The 17957-nt window shown below is 48.8% G+C and overlaps 1 protein-coding gene across 11 annotated transcripts in view; it reads right to left on the reverse strand.

Moving 5' to 3' along the window:
- Positions 1 to 17957, reverse strand: part of VEPH1 (ventricular zone expressed PH domain containing 1) — a 63205-nt gene that overhangs the window by 14467 nt on the left and 30781 nt on the right. For 10 of the 11 annotated variants that reach the window (XM_064385055.1, XM_064385053.1, XM_064385054.1 and 7 more), the window contains 5 exons: positions 17384 to 17550; positions 16130 to 16339; positions 12184 to 12404; positions 6860 to 7069; positions 5517 to 5911 (listed from right to left, as the gene is read on the reverse strand). In XM_064385055.1, coding sequence (XP_064241125.1) covers positions 5517 to 5911; positions 6860 to 7069; positions 12184 to 12404; positions 16130 to 16339; positions 17384 to 17550 — 1203 coding nt within the window. Of the gene's footprint in view, positions 1 to 5516; positions 5912 to 6859; positions 7070 to 12183; positions 12405 to 16129; positions 16340 to 17383; positions 17551 to 17957 lie in introns of those variants that run through there. The other variant, XM_064385056.1, reaches the window with a different exon arrangement.

Below are 17957 nucleotides of genomic sequence, written 5' to 3' on the forward strand. Positions count from 1 at the left end.
TCCAGGGGCAGCCACAGCTTCTCTGGGAATCACATCCCAGCCCCTCCCAGGCAGGAATTCCTTCCCAATATCCCATCCACCCCTGCCCTCTGGCACTTTAAGACCATTTTCTCCTATCCTTTCATTACCTGCCAGGTTCTCCTCCTTCCTCAGCCTTGGCAGGAGAGTCCAAGTACCACAAGAAAAGGATTTTGAAACACGAGAACATGTGAAGAGCAGCACAAGACACAAACCCACCCACAGAGTCACCAAATGCCCAGCAGGCTGATTGAGACCCCAAGGAAACGTTCCTGAGCCAAGGAACATTTCACAGCCCAGCTCTTGGCGTGTCTCTGCCTTCCAGCCAGGGAATAAGCAACAACTCCTTTCTCCTACAGGAAACAAGGGGATATATGTTGCAATTTTAAAGTTCACAACTGAGTGGTTGTGCCTGGGGAAAAGGAACAAAATATAACCAGAAGAATGTCAGCAGAGCTGTTAATTGTTACCTATTCCAGCTTCACATGCTGGGCTGAACCAGGAGGGTACAGAGTCACTGGCTCTGGGAACAATTAATGTGTTATTTGATTTACATTGCTGATCCTTTACTATTAAATGAAATCTGTTAATAGGAGTAAAAGTATGCTCATAAATTTCCTGAATAGAATCAAACCCATGCATAAACATGGAACCAATAAGAGATGGATGCAACTTCTTAAATTTTGGGTTTAAGCTTTTTCAGCTTCCTCAGTTTCCTTTGCCTGACCTCTTCAGTTTGGGTTACAAAAAGTATGCAAACAATAAATACATTTATAGGAGGAGAGGGCAATTTTTAAAGCAAGCAGCTTCAAGAAATGCTGCTTTATATTGTTCTTAACAGCACTAACTTTGTGTGCAGGGCACAGCTCAGTCCAAGGTGTGAGTTACACCAACACCAGCAGAGAAGGCAGGGCTGTAATGGGGTGGACACCATCAATGGGGCACTCAGCACAGACTCCACATCCAGGGGGCAAATCCAGGAGCTCAGAAGCCATAAAATCATCCCAGAATCACTGGGTTGGAAGGGCCTTAAAGCTCTTGTTCTACTCCCCTTCCTTCCCCTAGACCCAGAGGTTGCTCCAAGTAAGTCCTCTGGTTGATGCCACCACCCACAGGAGTGTCCCAGTGCCAGGTGAAGCCCACCTGGAGAGCAGCCTGCTCCCAGGGCAGCTGTGAGGCCCCAGGATGTGCCACACGTGCGTGAGGGCAGCCAGGGGACAGCTGGGCACATTCCCAACACTGCCCGTGGCACTGGGAATTTCTCCTTGATCTGACAACATGGATCACCAGGAGCACGACGGCCATCCTGAGCGGTGGCACTGGCATCCTGAGCGGTGGCACTGGCATCCTGAGCAGTGACACTGCCATTCCCAGCAGTGGCACTGCCATCCTGAGCGGTGGCACTGGCATCCTGAGCGGTGGCACTGGCATCCTGAGCGGTGGCACTGCCATTCCCAGCAGTGGCACTGCCATGGCCCTGCCTCCCTGACCCCTGGGGTGTCTGCAATGCCAGCCCTGGTGTCTGCAATGCCAGCTCATGCTTGCTGCTCCCTGGGCACGCTCTCCCGAGCCTGCCCAGCTCTGTGATCCCCTGCAGGACCCGAGGCCCATCTGTTCCCAATCAGGGGCTGGCTGATGGAATGCTGGAATCCATCAGGCCGGAGCAGGGGTGAGCACTGCAGGGGAGCAATGAGCTTTTCCATCCACGCCGTCATCTGGTCCCCATTACCCCTCAGAACCACATAAAACATAATAACAACCACATCGGGGGCCAGCACGCTGCAACCTGCTCCCCCTGCCGCCTCCTCCTCTGCCAGGAGTCCCAGGGAATGCTCCCTGCATGGATTTCCTCCTGCATGGCACCAGCAGCCAGCAGGGACTGCTGGAAAATGGTTCCAATGTTTTTCCTTGGGTGTCGCTGGACTGGCCTCAGTGAGTGATGGGGAAATGATTCCATGGTCTCCCAGGGCTCTGTCCTCTCAAAAGGAGGCTGGAGATGGCAAATCCTCCAGCATCCTTGACTCACAGATATCATCAGACGCTTTCCTTCCAGCAGCTCACTCCACATTCAAAGCTCTGGGCATTAACAGCGGCTTTTTTATCCAAATTACCTAAAAATCGAGCAGAAGCAGAGCAGAGCACGAGGGCCTGTCCTTGTTATAACCAAATCCAGCAGCTCCTGTCAGGGAATGGCTGCACCCAGCCCCTCCCAAGGGCAGGATACACAGAGCCATGCTCTGAGGCACCGTCCTGGCAGCGCAGGGAAACGAGGAGAGCAGGTCAGAAATCCTGATCAGAAATCACCACCAGAGAATACAGCATCCCCAACCATCCCCAAAAAAATATGGGCTGAGGAAAATGCTGCTGAACTCTGTGAAAAATGAAGAGCCTGACAAATATGGTGGCTTGCTGGTTTTCTCTTCCTTCAAGGAAAAGATCCCCAGGATTACGAGGCTTTAAGTGATGAACATGACATAAAAACATATCTCAAATTGCATCAGGTATGCCAGAGATGTGGGTCAGGGCACAAGGCTTCAAGCTAAGCAGGAACTGAACCAATAAATGGATTTTTGTGGGTTTGGGTTCCTTCTTTCTACCCCAGCTCAAATCCCCTCTTTGACTGCAGTGGTATTCCAAAAAAATTCCCTTATGCACGTGAGTCTGGTGTTGCAGCTTGTCTGCTCTGTGAAACACCCCCAGCTCAGCCCTTTCCTTTAGGATAAAACCTTCTGGCCAACAGCCCAGTGCTAGCACTGCTCCTGCTGCAGGATCATCACCCAATTCACGGCTCTCCCCTGCCCAAGGCACAGCCAGCCAAAAACAGTCAATATTAAACAACAGGGCTGACATGGCAATTTTTCAAGGTCTGTATGAGGCATCTTCAAACTGTCACAGACAGTTCATGGATCCACCCTGACACTTCTGAACCTGCAGCCCTTCCCAGCTGTAAAATCTGACACTCCAGTTAATATTGCATCCATTTGGACACGGAATATAAATTGAATGGGCTTAGAAGTCAACAAGGAGCCTGCAAATCACACCCTGTAAAGCAAAAATACTCCGTGAGGGGTAAGACCTACACAGCAAACATCTGACTCGAGAGCAAAAAAGCCAATTTGCAAATCACAGACAATTTAGCAGAGCAGAGGTGCCTATTTTGTGTGTTTTAAACCTGCCTCTGACAACTTCATGGCGTGTTCTCCAGCACCTGGATCAGGGCAGACACTCAGTTAATCCTCCCAGTCACTGGTGATATTGCAAATCCCTTTTCCAGGCTGCAGAGGCCATTTATCTCAACACGGAGCTCTCTGATTTTCCTCACACTCCTGCAGCCACTCTCATCCTTTATCCTCCAAACTGAGGCATTAATTAATGCAGGCAGTCCCAGAAGGGTTTGGGTTGGAAGGGACTTAGAGCCCCTCCAGCTCCTGGGCAGGGACACCCTCCCCTGTGTCATTAGTGCCCAGATCTGAGGGTCCTGCAGGAAAACTGGGATATTCCCAAGGTTCTGTCCTCAGCAGCACACCCCCTTCTGGAGGAGCCCCCAGGCTGGGGTTAAGAATGAGGAATTCCCCCAGTCCCAGACAGGCTGCCCAGGTCAGACACCCCAGCAGCAGAAATGCCAGCTGGGGTGGAACTCTGGTCAAGAGAGCAGAATTTGGCCCATCACCCCTTGGAAATTCTTCTAAATTCTTCTTTATTAACACCCTGCTGACCCCCCAGAGCTGCCACTTGAAATCCCAGGAAAGGCCTGAGCAGGGAAAGGAAAGCTTGGGAAATGTGCACTCTTGCAACACATTTTGCCATTATTTCCTTCAAATACTCTGTGTCATGAGGGGCTGCTCTGGGGTTCTTATCTTTTCATACCTTCCATGTCTTACACATTAAATTTCCAGTCCAGACTCCCACACAGCCAACATAAAATCAGCCCACTATATTTATTAATGTTTTCTAATCTTGTTTTTTTTCTGCTGAACACGTTGGTGAAATGTAAAACACGCCTTTGAGTGGGCCCTGTTAGAGTTTGGGGATCTCTGAAGTGCAATAACTGCAGGGTTTGAGAGCTTTATGCAATATCTGGAATATTAACAGAGCTGTCCCCTGTGGAATGAGCAGGGCTGCATTTCTTCAACAGATTCAGAACGAGTCCCATAAATCTCTGCTCTGCACATGTGTCCCTGCTCAAGGAATTTCCCTAGGAATGCTAGTTGAGGATTTTCAGGAAATTACAATAGTTTGAGTGAATTTAGAAATAGTCACATGCCTAGGATGTATCGTAAGAGGTATTGCAGAAAGGAAACTGAGCAATACATTAAAAAATATTCAATATATGGGATTTCATTAATGTGGGGTCAGAGCACTCAGCACTTCAAAAACCACGTTGTTCACTCTCATGTTTTCACTGAATTTTGTGCAACACAAGTTTTATCCTTAATTCCACCAAATAACTATTTCAAATACTAAACCTGGAATTTAAGGTATTTAGGAAATTCTTCAGAAGCATAAGCTTATAAAATATATAGAGAGAAAGAATTATATCCCTTTTATGAGTGGAAACTGCTTTTCCACTTCTTGACCACTGAGAAAGGAAAGAAATACATCTTTTATCAACTTCAGTTGATGCTTGTTGGAGTTGAAGTGATGTTATATTAGAAGGTGATGTTTGAAGTGACTGGAAATTTAATTTATTAAATTAAATTAAATTGATTGAGGCAGCTGCTCTTTGGGATCAACCTGGCCCATGGAAGGGTTGGGCTGTGAACAGCTCATGGCCACCAGTGAGGAGTTGGATGCACCCAAATTCACCTCAAAGGGAATAAAGCAGGACCAACCCAACCCAGCCCAACCCAAAGCATTCACTTCAAAGAGGAGCAGATCACAGCCCCACCAGGGATGAAAGCAGCAAACATTAAAGCACCCCAGGGACTGGTGAGATGGGATCCAACCCAAGCCAGCCCATGGGGGTCTCACCCTGCTGTGCCCCAGGGAGTTTTGTGATTGGAATGTGCTGCCCTGAGGGTCCTGACCTTTGTTGTCCCAGTCCAGCTGATTTAATAACTTGGCAGTGAGGAAGGAGCCCCAGACCTGCCCCAAGCCAGCCCAGCAGGAGCCCCATGGACCAGCACGGGGCCCATGGCACGTGGAATCTCCAGCACACATCCATCCCTGATGTCCCAGGAGCTCCACAGCTCCAGCCTGGAGCAGGGAATGTCCCTTCCTGCCCTGCCTTGTGCCCAGAGGCTCTGCCACCCTCAGGGTTCACTCCCCATGACATCCAGAAGGAAATGTTCACCTGAGCCTTCGTGGGAGTCTGGGAGAGGCATGGGATGGGATGTGAAGGAAAGGAATCCTGGGAGGTTTCCAAAGATTCCATTTGAGAAATGTTGTTTCCTACAGCTGATGCTCCTCCCTGCCTGTGCTGGGGGTCTTTGCTCCCCTTTGGACCCTGAGGGGGGGTTTGGGTGGGTGCAGAAGTCCTTGTGAGGCTCATCCCTTACCTTCAATCACACACTGCTCAGGGATGGGAATCCTCCTCCCCATCTCCATCACATATTCCTTGACTTTGCCCAGGTTCTCCTTCAGGTGCAGGTACAGCTTGTCCTGGTGTTCCACAGGGCCCGTGGCTGCCTCTGCCCTTCCCTCCACGGCCGTCTCCGGGGTCGCCTCTGGCAGACTGGCTGCCTGGGGGGCATCAGCACTCTGCTGTGAAACCAGGCAGGTCCCCAGGAGCCCTGCTTCGGGCTGCACCCCAAAAGGCACCTGCTGGTGCTCCTGGCTGAGGCAGAGCTCGGAGAAGGAGATGCCAGCAGGGCTGTCCCCGCTGTCCTCGTCCAGGCCTCCCTCCGAGCTCAGCCCCTTCACCCGGAGCACGTGCAGGGCCAGGCTCTTGGACCTGCAGGGAGGAAAGGAAAAGGGTTTGGAACAGAGCAGGGCACAAAAATCCCCCCTAAACATGCCCTGTGCAGCTCCCTCAGAGAGCCCAGTGAGGGGCTCACCGAGCCAGGGGCAAGAACCTTCTGGGAAATCTGCATTTCCACAGCCAGGCTCAAGCCTCGGCTTTAATAAGCAAATGAAATAGAACAATATCCAAATGATATTCACACATCCCCACATCTGCCATGGGGGAGCGAGGCAGCCCCTCTGCAAGGATCCCAGAGCCCTGGGGGTGGTGTGGCTGCTGCACCAGCCCCACCATAAAAATGGCAACCAGCAATTTCACTGAACAGGACCCTGCCTCCAGCTCCTCCTTATCCCTGCTGGGGATGGAGGCAAAGAGGGCAGAAGGGGCTGGAAGGGCAAATCCTGGAGCTGGAAGGGCACAGCTCTGTGTGGAGCTGTGGGGCAGGGACAGCCTGAGGAGCCTGTGGGTCACGCTGTTTTCACTGATAAACATTGTTAGTGATAATGCCCCAGAAAAGCTCTCAGGACCTTCCCGTCTGTGATATCTCAATGCAGTTTTGGTTTTTTTTTCCCTGCCCTTTTTGCTTCTTTAGGGCACAGAAAAGATTAAATGGGTTCCCCAGAGCAGCTGTGGCTGCCCCTGGATCCCTGGCAGTGTCCAGGATATTGGGGCTGGGAGCACCTGGGACAGTGGGAGGTGTCCCTGCCCATGGTGGCACTGGGTGGGCTTTGAGGTCCCTTCCAACCCAAACCATCCTGGGGTTCTGGGATTTAGAAAGATTTCATCCAGCCCTTAAGTTCATGGATGCAAAAATGGGTTAAATTTAGGTTTATGCTGCCTGTGGGTATTCCATGAGCAGATCAAACCCATCATGTTTGGATAAAGTTTTATGACAAAAGTGATCTCCCTGAACCCCTCACACATTTTCCAGAGCCATACCTGTTAAACCTCATATCCTTCCTTTCCTCTTTAGAAACCTGGCCCAGGCTGTATCTCCTCACTGAGCCGGGGGTGCTGTTGTCCACATTTATTTTCTCTTCAAAAGCCTGGATTTTAACTTGCAGCTTTTCATCTTCTTCACTGCTGTTCACGACAGATTTTAAATCATCCAGTGGTGCAGGACATTCTGCCTCAGGGTCCTTTTCCATCCTGAGGAAGCAGAAAGCAGAGGTTTAACTCTGGCACACTCTGTTCATTGTGCTGATGCTGTGTCTGTGCCTGGGACTTGTGGTTTGGATCTGCTAAAGTAATTACGTTTAAACAGAGATTCCCTGAGGTTATTTTCAGGAACATCTTCTACATCAACATCTCTGATGGATCAGAAGCATTGAACATCTCCGACAACCCTGGATGGAAACTGCCAAGCACCAGAAAATCACAACTCTGTCCCTGATAGTCAAAAGTTTTTCATCTGAACTCAAACCATTCTCTCAAAATTGCTAAACACTGACTTATTGCATTATTTTAACAAGGCAAAAGTCAAGCTATTTGCAGACTTTATAGAAATCTGTGGTTTTAAAGATTTGACCAAAGTACATGCAGTTCTTACTGAATTACTGCCCTCTGAGAAAGAAAAATACCTTTTAAAACTTAGAAAAAGTTATAAGCAATGTGACTCCAGCCCAGCAAAGAGAAAATGAAGAGTTAAAATGAACTTGTAGGACTGCAGGGCAAGTAGTTCTGTTTTGGATTTTTTATGTTTGTCTTAAAATCACAGAACCAGAGAACCAGGGAATGGTTTGGGTTGGAAGGACCTTAAAGCCCATCCAGTGCCACCCCTGCCATGGCAGGGACACCTCCCACTGTCCCATGGTTCTCCAAGCCTCATCCAGCCTGGCCTTGGGCACTGCCAGGGATGGGCAGCCACAACATGGAACATTTTAATGCAAAATTCAAAGGTAACTTTCCAATAAATTGAAGGGAAGCTGTTGATCTTACAGGACAAAAAGAAATCCGCTGGGAAAGACACTGTTGGTAAAAACATGCTGGGTTCCCTCAAACAGCTTTGAAAATGGCTTTTTCTGGGTTCCTTCATTGCTCAGAGCCTGCACAGAGACTCAGCTCCTCTGAATATTTGGCCATGTGCTGGAAATCTGAATTTTGAGTATCCTTATTCTGCCTTGGAGATACTGCAGCAGCAGCAGGACTGGATTTCTCAGGGACCAACAGCAAGAGCATCACTGCTCCTTCCCCTCTCCCTGTCCTGCTGGGATGGTGTGCATGTTCCCATCTCACTCCTGCAAGCAGGGAGGAACTGGCACCAAAAATCATGGAGCAGCACAAAGCAAACAGGAATCTCTTGGAGAATCAAGGGGGATTGGACAGTATTTACTTTTTAAACTCCACCCACAGCTCTAAAACAAGATTGTTATGCTTCTGACGATTTCTTTGTTTGATTTTCTTTTTCCCCCCCTGATGAACAAACATCTGAATAGTTAAATCTGTAAAACATGGATCTGTAAAACCACAAATGAGGGGTTTGACACAGCCCTTCCAAAGCAGCAGAGTCTCACAAGTCACAATCGCAGCGGGGGAGCCCATTAAAAACTCCCCAAACTGCAAATTACCAATTGTAAAAAGCCAGGTTTTTAAAAAACAACCAGAAATGTGGCATCACAAAATGCACTTTTTCACTTGTTTTGATAAAGGCAGCTCAGGATATTTCTCAGGGGAGCTGGCAAGTTTTGTCTTGCTTTGTTTTTAATTCAAGCAAGATCTCATAATATATTAACACTGAGGAGCACTTGAAAAATATTCTTCTGTAATAAAGACCCTTGATGTGACCTTTCCTAACAAATCTTTCTGGGGATGTAGGACAAGATTTAATTTATTGGAAAGCAGTCTCTCCACCACAGCTCCCAACACTGCTCCCATTGTGGGAGGTGAGCTCTAAGGAAAACTCCTGTTCCCTGTGTAAATATGGGCAAAGCCTGGGGGCACAGAGAGGGGATTGATGGACTGATGGGCCTAGGGAGTGACAGACCCCAACCACGGAGCCTTGGTGATGTTTGGGATTAAAAATGGTGTTTCAAACAGCGCCTCTTTGTCCAGCCTTCTCCTGCTGAGCTCCCGTGGCTTTGTGAAGGGAACGCAAGGAAGTACTTCTGCTAAAGAACCACAGAATTATTATGGCTGGAAAAGAACCATGGATGAACCCTATTCTCTGTATGTAGAGCAGAAAGAAGTCACTCCTAGGTGTGGAGGGTGGGCTCCTCAAGCCACCATCCCATTTTTGCCCCTGCTGGTGCCAGGATTCCAAGTGGGAAGCAGAGGGTCACCGAGTGCCCAGGAGCTCTCCTGTGCACCAGCCCTGTGCCCACATCAGTTCCTTGGGGAGCCAAAAGCACAAACCCCCCAAAAGCCTCAGTGAGGGCTCCATCCCAGCCCATGGGACCCCTGGCAGCCCTTCCTGCTGGGCTCCCCTTCCAGCTCTCTCAGACCAGCCATTGTCTGCAGTCTTGGCAAGAGGCACTGCTGAGGCTGCTGGAGCAGGATCAGCTTACACCAAAGCTGTTTGCAGGAGGAGGAGGAGGGTGCACGAGCTCATGGGGAAACCATCATGCCAAAAACAGTGCCAGGCTGCTGATGGCTTCATGCTTTAAATCCTCTGGGCAAATGCACCTCAATGCCCAGGTGATGCATTAGCACAAAGGGCATTTCTCCAGAGCACCAGCACCATCACCACACCAGCAGTGGGGAGCTCACGGTGGGGAAAGAGCATCCCAAAGGGAGATTTATGAAAATGCACCTGGGGTTGTGGCCAGGGCTTCACCTCTGTGCTCATGAAGGCTACAAGGATGGGTGAGGTGGTTTGTTAGGGGAGAGAAAATCACCTCCTCAAATAGGATGGACAAGAAAGTTTGAAGGAGGCAAGTTGTGGAGGAAAGATCATGGAACTGTCAGCAGAATCCCAGACTGGCTTGGGTTGGAGGGACCTTAAAGATAATCCCATTCCATCTCCTTTGACTGGGACGTTTTCACTGTCCCAGGCTGCTCCAAGCCCTGTCCAGCCTGGCCTTGGGCACTGCCAGGGATCCAGGGGCAGCCCAGCTGCTCTGGGCACCCTGTGCCAGGGCCTGCCCACCCTATGAGTGAAGAACTTCCTCGTATTTAACCTAAATCTCTCCTGTCCCAGTGCCAAACAATTCCAAGCAGCCACAGCACGGGGAGAAGCAGCCCTGGTGCAGCCCCTTAAGCTCAGTTCTTACACAGAACCAGGACTTTGAAGCTTTCTTCCCCTTTAATTGACTGCACTGCCCCTCTAGGTTGGATAAGTCCATTAAAACCCTGCACATGTTCTTTAAAAGCCCCTCTGGGACTGCATAACTTGGAATTTGGGGACAGTAAGGAGCAGCAGGGCATGATCTGGTTTTGATTATGCTCCCCAGTCCCTGCATGTAAAATTCCCTGTGCCAAACAACGCCAGGCCAGCCATGGCTCTGAAGAAATCAGCTTCTCCTTATATAAACACAGGAGTTTTGGAAGGAATGGTTATAATCCAGCCCCACAGTTTAAAATCCTGCTTTCCCTTCACAGCACAAACACTCTGGATTGCTGCTCTTCAGCTAAGTGGCTGCAGCAGCTCCAGAGCTGGGAGGGGACTTCCACCTTCACATCTGGACTGGTCCCACTTCCCAAGCACGAGTCAAAACCAGCTCTGCTTAGATCAGCAGAGTTCTCATTCAGCCTTGTCTGATTTAGCTGATACTCTGCTTGATACAGGCCTGAAATGTAAAACCAAATAGCTAAAAACTGTGAAAAAACAGCATTTTGCTGTGATCTCTCACAGCCATGTTGAGATAATGAGGGCACAGAGGGTTGGGGGAGGGAATGAAATTTAAAACAAATAAAAAAATAAATAAAATCAAGGAGCAGAGAGAGAAAATCATCTGTAACCACACTCACATGGACAATAAAGCTTCTACTCTTCAGCGTGTCCTTAACAGAGAAAATTTTAGCTAGAAACAGCCAGATTTTGATGAAAACCTTGTTTTTAACTGGGTTTTCTTAACAGCTCTAGAGATAAATGCTAAGCCCAGAATATAATAAGGAACAGGAATATCACAGCATTTTAACAAACAAAGTAATTTTTCAACCATAAATGGAGGGACCACAATGGGTTGGGAATGCTGAGGGCTGCTTTCTGCTGAGGTTCTGCCACCAGGTCAGGCTTGGACATTTCTCTGTAGTCAGACGAGGGGCTCTATCTGGATTCCTCTCCTTTCTCATTTTTACCTCTCTCCAGGACACCAATTATTTGTTTCTCCGCTGAGCTCAGTGTTTTGGCTCCACTGCTTCAGTCTGGCTCCAGGGCTGGCCTTCACTGTCAGGAGTTTTCTGACACCTGTGTTCCATTTTTCCAAAGAATCACTGCTCCTGTGTGTCCCCCTGACCTACTGCAGGATACACAAATCTAAGTCTAAGTCTTTCACTAATTAGAAGTGACTGCCACCCTGTATTTAAATAACATTCCCATCCTCACTGTGACAAACCCCACAACATTTCAACCTTAGGATGCACAGTCAGAAGCAGCTGAGACAGCAGAACATCTCGCTGTGGATGCTTCAGAAATTCTTTTCAGACTTTTGTTTGGGCAAATCTTCATCAGGGAGCTACGCCAGCCATTGTTCTCATCACCCTCAGTGGGCATTTTCTAGAGTAAACTCACTGATAATTGTGAGGCCTGACTTTACTGATTTATTTTTAACCAAGGCTTTTTTAGCTTGCTTAAATCTACTTATCTGGGGCATGGCTTTCTTCATGGCAATGGGAGTATATTTAATGGGAATTTTGGTGACTCACAGTGATGCCTAAACAGGCTACCTAGGACAGAGGCTAGACAGAGTTAAAGGAATAAAGCAGGGATTTATTAAAAGGCCTTCAAAGGAACTTGGGCAGCACAAGAGCCTGGCCGTGGCTCTGCCCAGGATGCACCCAGCATGGACTCCAAGTCAGGAGTTTTCACCCCTTTATAAGTTTTGGTCCCTTTCCATATTGGGGTTAATTCTCCAATCCCAGCCCCAGGTTCTGCAGTCCCACCCTCCCAGGTTGCTCTCCTCCATCCCCTGCTGTTTGCACTTTGGGGCTGAAGCTGCAGCGGTGTCCTTAGTTCTGGGGCTGGAAAGGGATTGTTCTGTGTGCCTGAGCTGTAAAGCTAACACTTGGTATGGAGTTCAGAGTCACACACTCAGGCAGCACAGAATCTGGAAGCCATGAAAGCCAGCACTGAGGGCACGAGCAGGGCTGTGCCAGAGCAGCAGTACCTGGCGGGCGCCGCGCCGTCGGTGCCGAGCTGCCGCGCCAGCAGCTTGGCGATGGCAGAGAAGCTGTTGCTCATGCGATAAATGTCCCTGCTCTGGGCGCCCAGGATGCTCGAGAAGGTGTCCGTGAGGCTCTTGATCTCCAGCAGCAGGAGGTGGTGAAAGGAGTGCTCCATGTTGGCCAGCTGGTTCACCAGATACAGCAGGGAGGTTCTGGCTCGCTCCTGGGCAGCGTGGGGAGATAAGAACAGGGCTGAACACAGGATTTCATTGTTTGCTGCTGTCAGGGGCTTTGTGTGCTGGGACTGAGTCACCGTCCCTGGGGGAGAGTGGCTGCCCCACCATGACACAAGCAGCTGCCTCAAACACAGTTTATTTGTGGTTTCACTGAAGTGACTTTTGTTCCTCTTGGTGTTACCTAACCCAGCCTAACTCAGGACATCTTGTCTTCTCCTCAGACCTAGAGCCAGATCCCTGAAGGCTCTTTAAGGGCCCTACATCCTTCTGGGCTGGTAGATCAGCCTGGCTCAGTCATCAGGGCCCCAGCAGCACCAAGCTCCCCTTTCACCTCTCATGAGTCTGGCCCAGCTACTTCATAAAACCAGAGAATGGTTTGGAAGGGACCTTAGAGACCACCCAGTCCCACCCCTGCCATGGGCAGGGACACCTTCCACAGGTTGCTCCAAGCCCCACCAACACCTCCAGGAACGGGGAACATCCAGTCAGGATCTGAGCATCTCCAGTTTAGGGCTCCTCTGTTAGAGTTCTCCTAATTAGATTGGGTTCCACAGTCCTAAAAGCACCCACGTGGGAAAAGCAGTGGAAAAACCAGCAATTAACTCAGGAACTCCCCTCAGATCCTTCACTGGGGGAATCCTTTTACTCAGGGAAGCCCACTTGGTCCCCAGCAGACTGATGGAGAAACTGGGAGATGTTTGGATTTCAGCCTGTGCTGAAGCACAAACAAAGGCAGAAAACAAACAGCTTTCTTCTTCCAAGGGCCAGCAGGGAGCTCATGTGCCACGCACGTGCTCGGGGCTCTGCAGGGTCCCAGCCCCACTTCCTCCTCTCTTCTGGGACCTCGTAACCAGAGAGCAAAATCTGCTGAAAGGTTGATTCCAGACCCAGCTGGGCTATAAAAATACCCGGGGGACTTTGGCAGGACGTGGCCCTGCATCACGGGTGAGACTTTTTTTGGAAGAGCAAACCAACGTAATTCAAGGAAAAGCAGCTCTGCTGCGTCGTGCATGACAGGGATAAATGGGAAGAGTGGATCAGAAAAATTGCACCCCTTCAGCCATATGGGGGAAGGCTCCAGCTACACCCTGGGCTGGGCTGATGTGACCAAGGTTTTTCCTCAATGGCTTGAACAAGGTTGACTTTTTGGTGCACAGTTACTCATTTATTTGAAAGCCGATCCTTCCTCCAAGAGATAAACAGAGGCTCAATTAACATTTAAAACACATTTTTGTTTTCTAAACAAACTGTGCAGCAGACTAAATGGAGGAGCAGTTTTGACCATTTTCCTGTCACTTTGATCCAGCTGGAGAGTCTCCAGCCATGCTGAAATGCTGCTACTCGCCTGGAGTGAGGTAAAAGAACAATAAACTCGCCTGAGTAATATAATATGTAACTGTTATACAAAACAAAATTACAGCAAAATAGCTCAACATGAAAGCAGCCCTTATCCCTGCCACAGTTCTTATCCAAAATGTTTCACAAACCCTATTTGGATGCACATAACCCCTTGTTATTTCAGCAATGCCTGTTTGATGTATTCATGTATTTTCTCGTAAGCAGCCCTTGCATTTTATGGCATTACATCTGCCAGAAGGTGAAGAGCTAAAGCACAAACAATGAGGTGTGTGGCAAACTGTGCTTTTTTCTTAAAAACAGGTTCAGGAGACTACAAAAAGATCACAAGGCTTTCAGAAATAACTCCAACTCCCAGGTGGTTCAAAACAGGGGAAAAAAATAAAGTGTCCGACTGCTCTGAGCTCCAAGATGGTTTTTCATTTGCACAAGTTTATGGTTAAGGGACAAGTTCTGGCTTCAGCTTGCCCCCCGAGAGTGTCGCTGACACCAGCAGAAGTGGTGTGTGCAAACAAGGGGCAACCTTTCAGTTCCAGAGCTCTCCTCTCTCCCAGGGTCCCTGGAAGCACAAGAGGGTTTTTCTAGGAGCCAGCAAGGATTTGCTGCTCAGATGCACAATCTCGACCATCGAGGGCCAAGCCTCAATCCTTGCCACCTCTTTTCCCCAGGCAAGCCTTCCAGTGAAATAAAACATCAACAAATAAAGTTCCAGCACTGCCATTAATGTCTCCTTGCCCGCTTGTTTTGCTTGGCAGGGCAGGGGGTGCCAATTCCTGTCTGGGAAGTGACAGAATATCCACAGCACGGCTCGTGTCAGGACAGGGGAGAGGGGGACAAGGGATGAGGGAGGGTTTGGGAAGGCCCTGGCACAGGGGCTGAGAGATGAGACCATCAGAGCACACATGGGTTGGTGGTTGGACTCCATGGTCCTGGAGGTGTTTTCCAGCCTGGCAGATTCTGTGATTCCATGAGCTCACCTCTGCTCAGCAATCAGCCATGGAGGCATTTCCTTCCCCTCTTAGGTGAGGTGATTCTTTTTGTAAGACCAGCTTAGACAGGGTTTGGAGCAACCTGGGGTGACTGACGTGTCCCTGCCCATGGCAGGGGAAGGACAGGAGCATCAAGATCCCTTCCAACCCAAACCACTCTGTCATTCCAAGATCTCCCATAATTCAGAATTATTTACGCTTCCTAACCTTTTAGGAAGCAAAACGAGAGAGGAACTGTTGCTCTCCTGGTGGAACATTCACCTCTGCCACCCTCTGGGTGTTGTCTCTATCCCTGTTTTTAAGTCTGGAGCACAGGGTCCTGGATGTCAGTGACAAACACAGCAAACAAATGACAAATGTGTCCTCCCCACAGGCTGGGATGCTGCTGAGTCAGCAGCTTCCCAAAAAATCAGACTCATGGCAAGGGACATGGTGAGAGCTTTCTCAACATTTACTCCAGGGAGACTGGACATTAGCTGCTCAATGCAGGCTGTGTGTGCTCCACTCAGTAGACCAATGTAGCCACATAAACCAACAGGTTAAAAATGCAAGGGGAAAATATTCTTTGAATCATGTCTTTGTAAACTTTACTCTAGTGTGTCATTTCCAGCACTACATGGAATCCAACAGGGCCAGTTGGTTCCTCGCTTATTCTTGGTTTGGTATAAAACAATCACAGCAACAAAAGGCAAAATAAATAAATTCAGCCCCTTTGAAGTAGCAGAACTCAGCGGAAATGGAGCCTCAGAGACACCCAGATGGGGAGAGCTGGTTCAATACCCCAAAACACAGAATCCAAATGAAATCCTTCACTTCTGAGCCCAGCTGGGCTCAGCTGAGGATTGGCTGGTTAGCAACCATAAACTTTCTAGAAAATGCTGACACTCAAATAGTAAACACAGAATTAAATGTGGTCACCTGCAGATCTTATAAAAGTAAAACTTGCTGGGGGATGGAAGTAAACAAGGAGAGAACAAAAAACTTCATTTGGCTCCCAGGCCTCTATGGGATTTTGGCTCCTCTTTCCACACAACAGAAATAAGATTTATGAAGCCAAACCAAATCTGGTTTTGATTCTTCTGAGATAAATTTAATTTTACATGAATATAAAGCTCCAGATCAGTAGAAACAGTGAGGATGGTGTCTTCCTGTGCTGCTCAGACACACAAGGCCCAGCCAATACACACCCAAATTAATTGCCAAAGGGGGAAGGACTGGAATAAGATCATCTTTAAGGTCCCTCCCAACCAAACCATTCCACGGCAGGGCAGTCAGGTTACTAGGTAAGAAATATGTGGACACTTTATACAAGAATAAAAGCAACCCCAACCCCACACCCAAGCAAGTCCTCTTGTTTCCCACCTTACCTCATCAAGATGTCCAACAGCTCCGAAGATCTTTGCTGTCTGCCCAATCAAACTGGGAAAACTCTCTCCAATTTCCCTCAGCGTGGGAAGGAACGGGGCCAAGGCTGCAGGTTCGTAGCTGGATATTTCCAGAAGGATGTTTAGAATCACCTCGCTGTGGTTGGGGTCCCTCAGGTGTCCAAATAAAAATGGCAAACACTCTCTCAGCACCTGTTAAAAAAATCAGAAACAAATTGGATCGCTGTTTTGAATTGTGAACACATATAACCAGAGGAGATACAACCACCAGAGTGATAAAAATAAGCCACCAGACTCTGAGTTAATAGAAGTTTTCCACCCTTGGTGACCTTTGCATAGAGCTATCACCGAGGTCAATCCAAGTTCAACTGAACATATGGAGTAAGGGTAAGCTCTGCTTTAAAATATGGCAGTTATGCATAAATAAGTAAGGAAATGCCCAATTAAAAAAATACCAAAACTCACCTTTACTAAATATTTTCCCTGCTCCAGGCCAGTCTATATTTTATTGATTAAAACAACATAAGACTCAGCCTTCCCCAATAATACGTAAATTAAAGTACTTGTAGAAATTTTTGGGTTCCACCAGAAACTAAACGTGACAAGGTCAGGAGCAGGAATAGAGGGAAAAATGGGGGGCAAGACCCTCACTGCATAATAAATGTGCTGTAGGTAAGTTGTCATTTCTTGTAACAACACAATTTTCGGGAGACTGAGGGTGTAGTCCTCTGAGCCATCTGCCAAACAGGATGCAGTTGTGTACTGAGGGATTAATTCAGGGTACACAGGCACACTAATGCACCTTGGATTCAGGGAAACTGCTGCAGCTGTAGAAAAGACATGCAGACACAGACACGGGTATAAAACAACCCCTTCTTCTGTTCTTATTTTGGGGGGGATTATCAGTTCTCATTAGTTTCTAAATAATTTTAATTGTCCTTGACGTGGATTTTAAAACAGTTCATGTACACTGACAGAAACACAGCAAAGGGAATTCACATTCAGCTGACAGAGGAAGAGCCAAAACCATTGGAGACAAATGGTTTGACCCAGACCTTTTGGTCTAGCAGAGTCTTTGCTATGTTCTTATTATGACTAGGTGGAGAACTTGGGATGGAATTAGGGAATTGACAGGGAATCAGCACAGCAAAGCACTGCCCTGCATGGTGCGATTCCTCCCTCACCAAGCCTGTGAGACACAAACCCCCCAAAAGGAGGGGCAGGGAGATGCTTTACCCCCAGTTCTCTCTTCCTGGCCACGGTGTGCAGAAGCCTGAGGAGGTGGAGCTGCTCGGGGGGGTCCAGCTGGGCCATGGGTGCCACCAGCTCCCGCAGGCGGGCGTGGATGGGCCGCGGCTGCTTCTCGTAGAGCGCGGGCAGCACCCGCAGCAGCATGGAGTTCCCTGGGGACACAGCAGGGACAGCGAATGAGGCTGAAGCCTGTGGCTGGGCTGTGGATTCCACTGCCATCTGTCAGAGCTGGGGCAGGTATCTGCTGTTCATCGGGCTGGGTTCTTTCTCTCTCCCACAGCCAATCCTCCCTCCAGATCTTCTCCGTTAAAGCGTCATTAATTATTAATTATCTTCTGTCCATGGCCAGTGAGTGTCCCTGTATGGCTGATCAAATTCCATCATCCCATGGGGAGATGCTCCGCCCAGGGGAGGAGCCAAGCATTCCTACCTGGATACAATCTGAGCCTGGGACAGCACAGCAGCCTCTGCCCCCTGCATTCCCAGAGGAGCAGCTTTCTCCTGCCCTGCACTCCCACAGGAGCAGCTTTCTCCTGCCCTGCATTCCCAGAGGAGCAGC

This window comes from Passer domesticus, chromosome 11, assembly GCF_036417665.1.
Source record: "Passer domesticus isolate bPasDom1 chromosome 11, bPasDom1.hap1, whole genome shotgun sequence".
NCBI classification, from domain to species: domain Eukaryota; kingdom Metazoa; phylum Chordata; class Aves; order Passeriformes; family Passeridae; genus Passer; species Passer domesticus.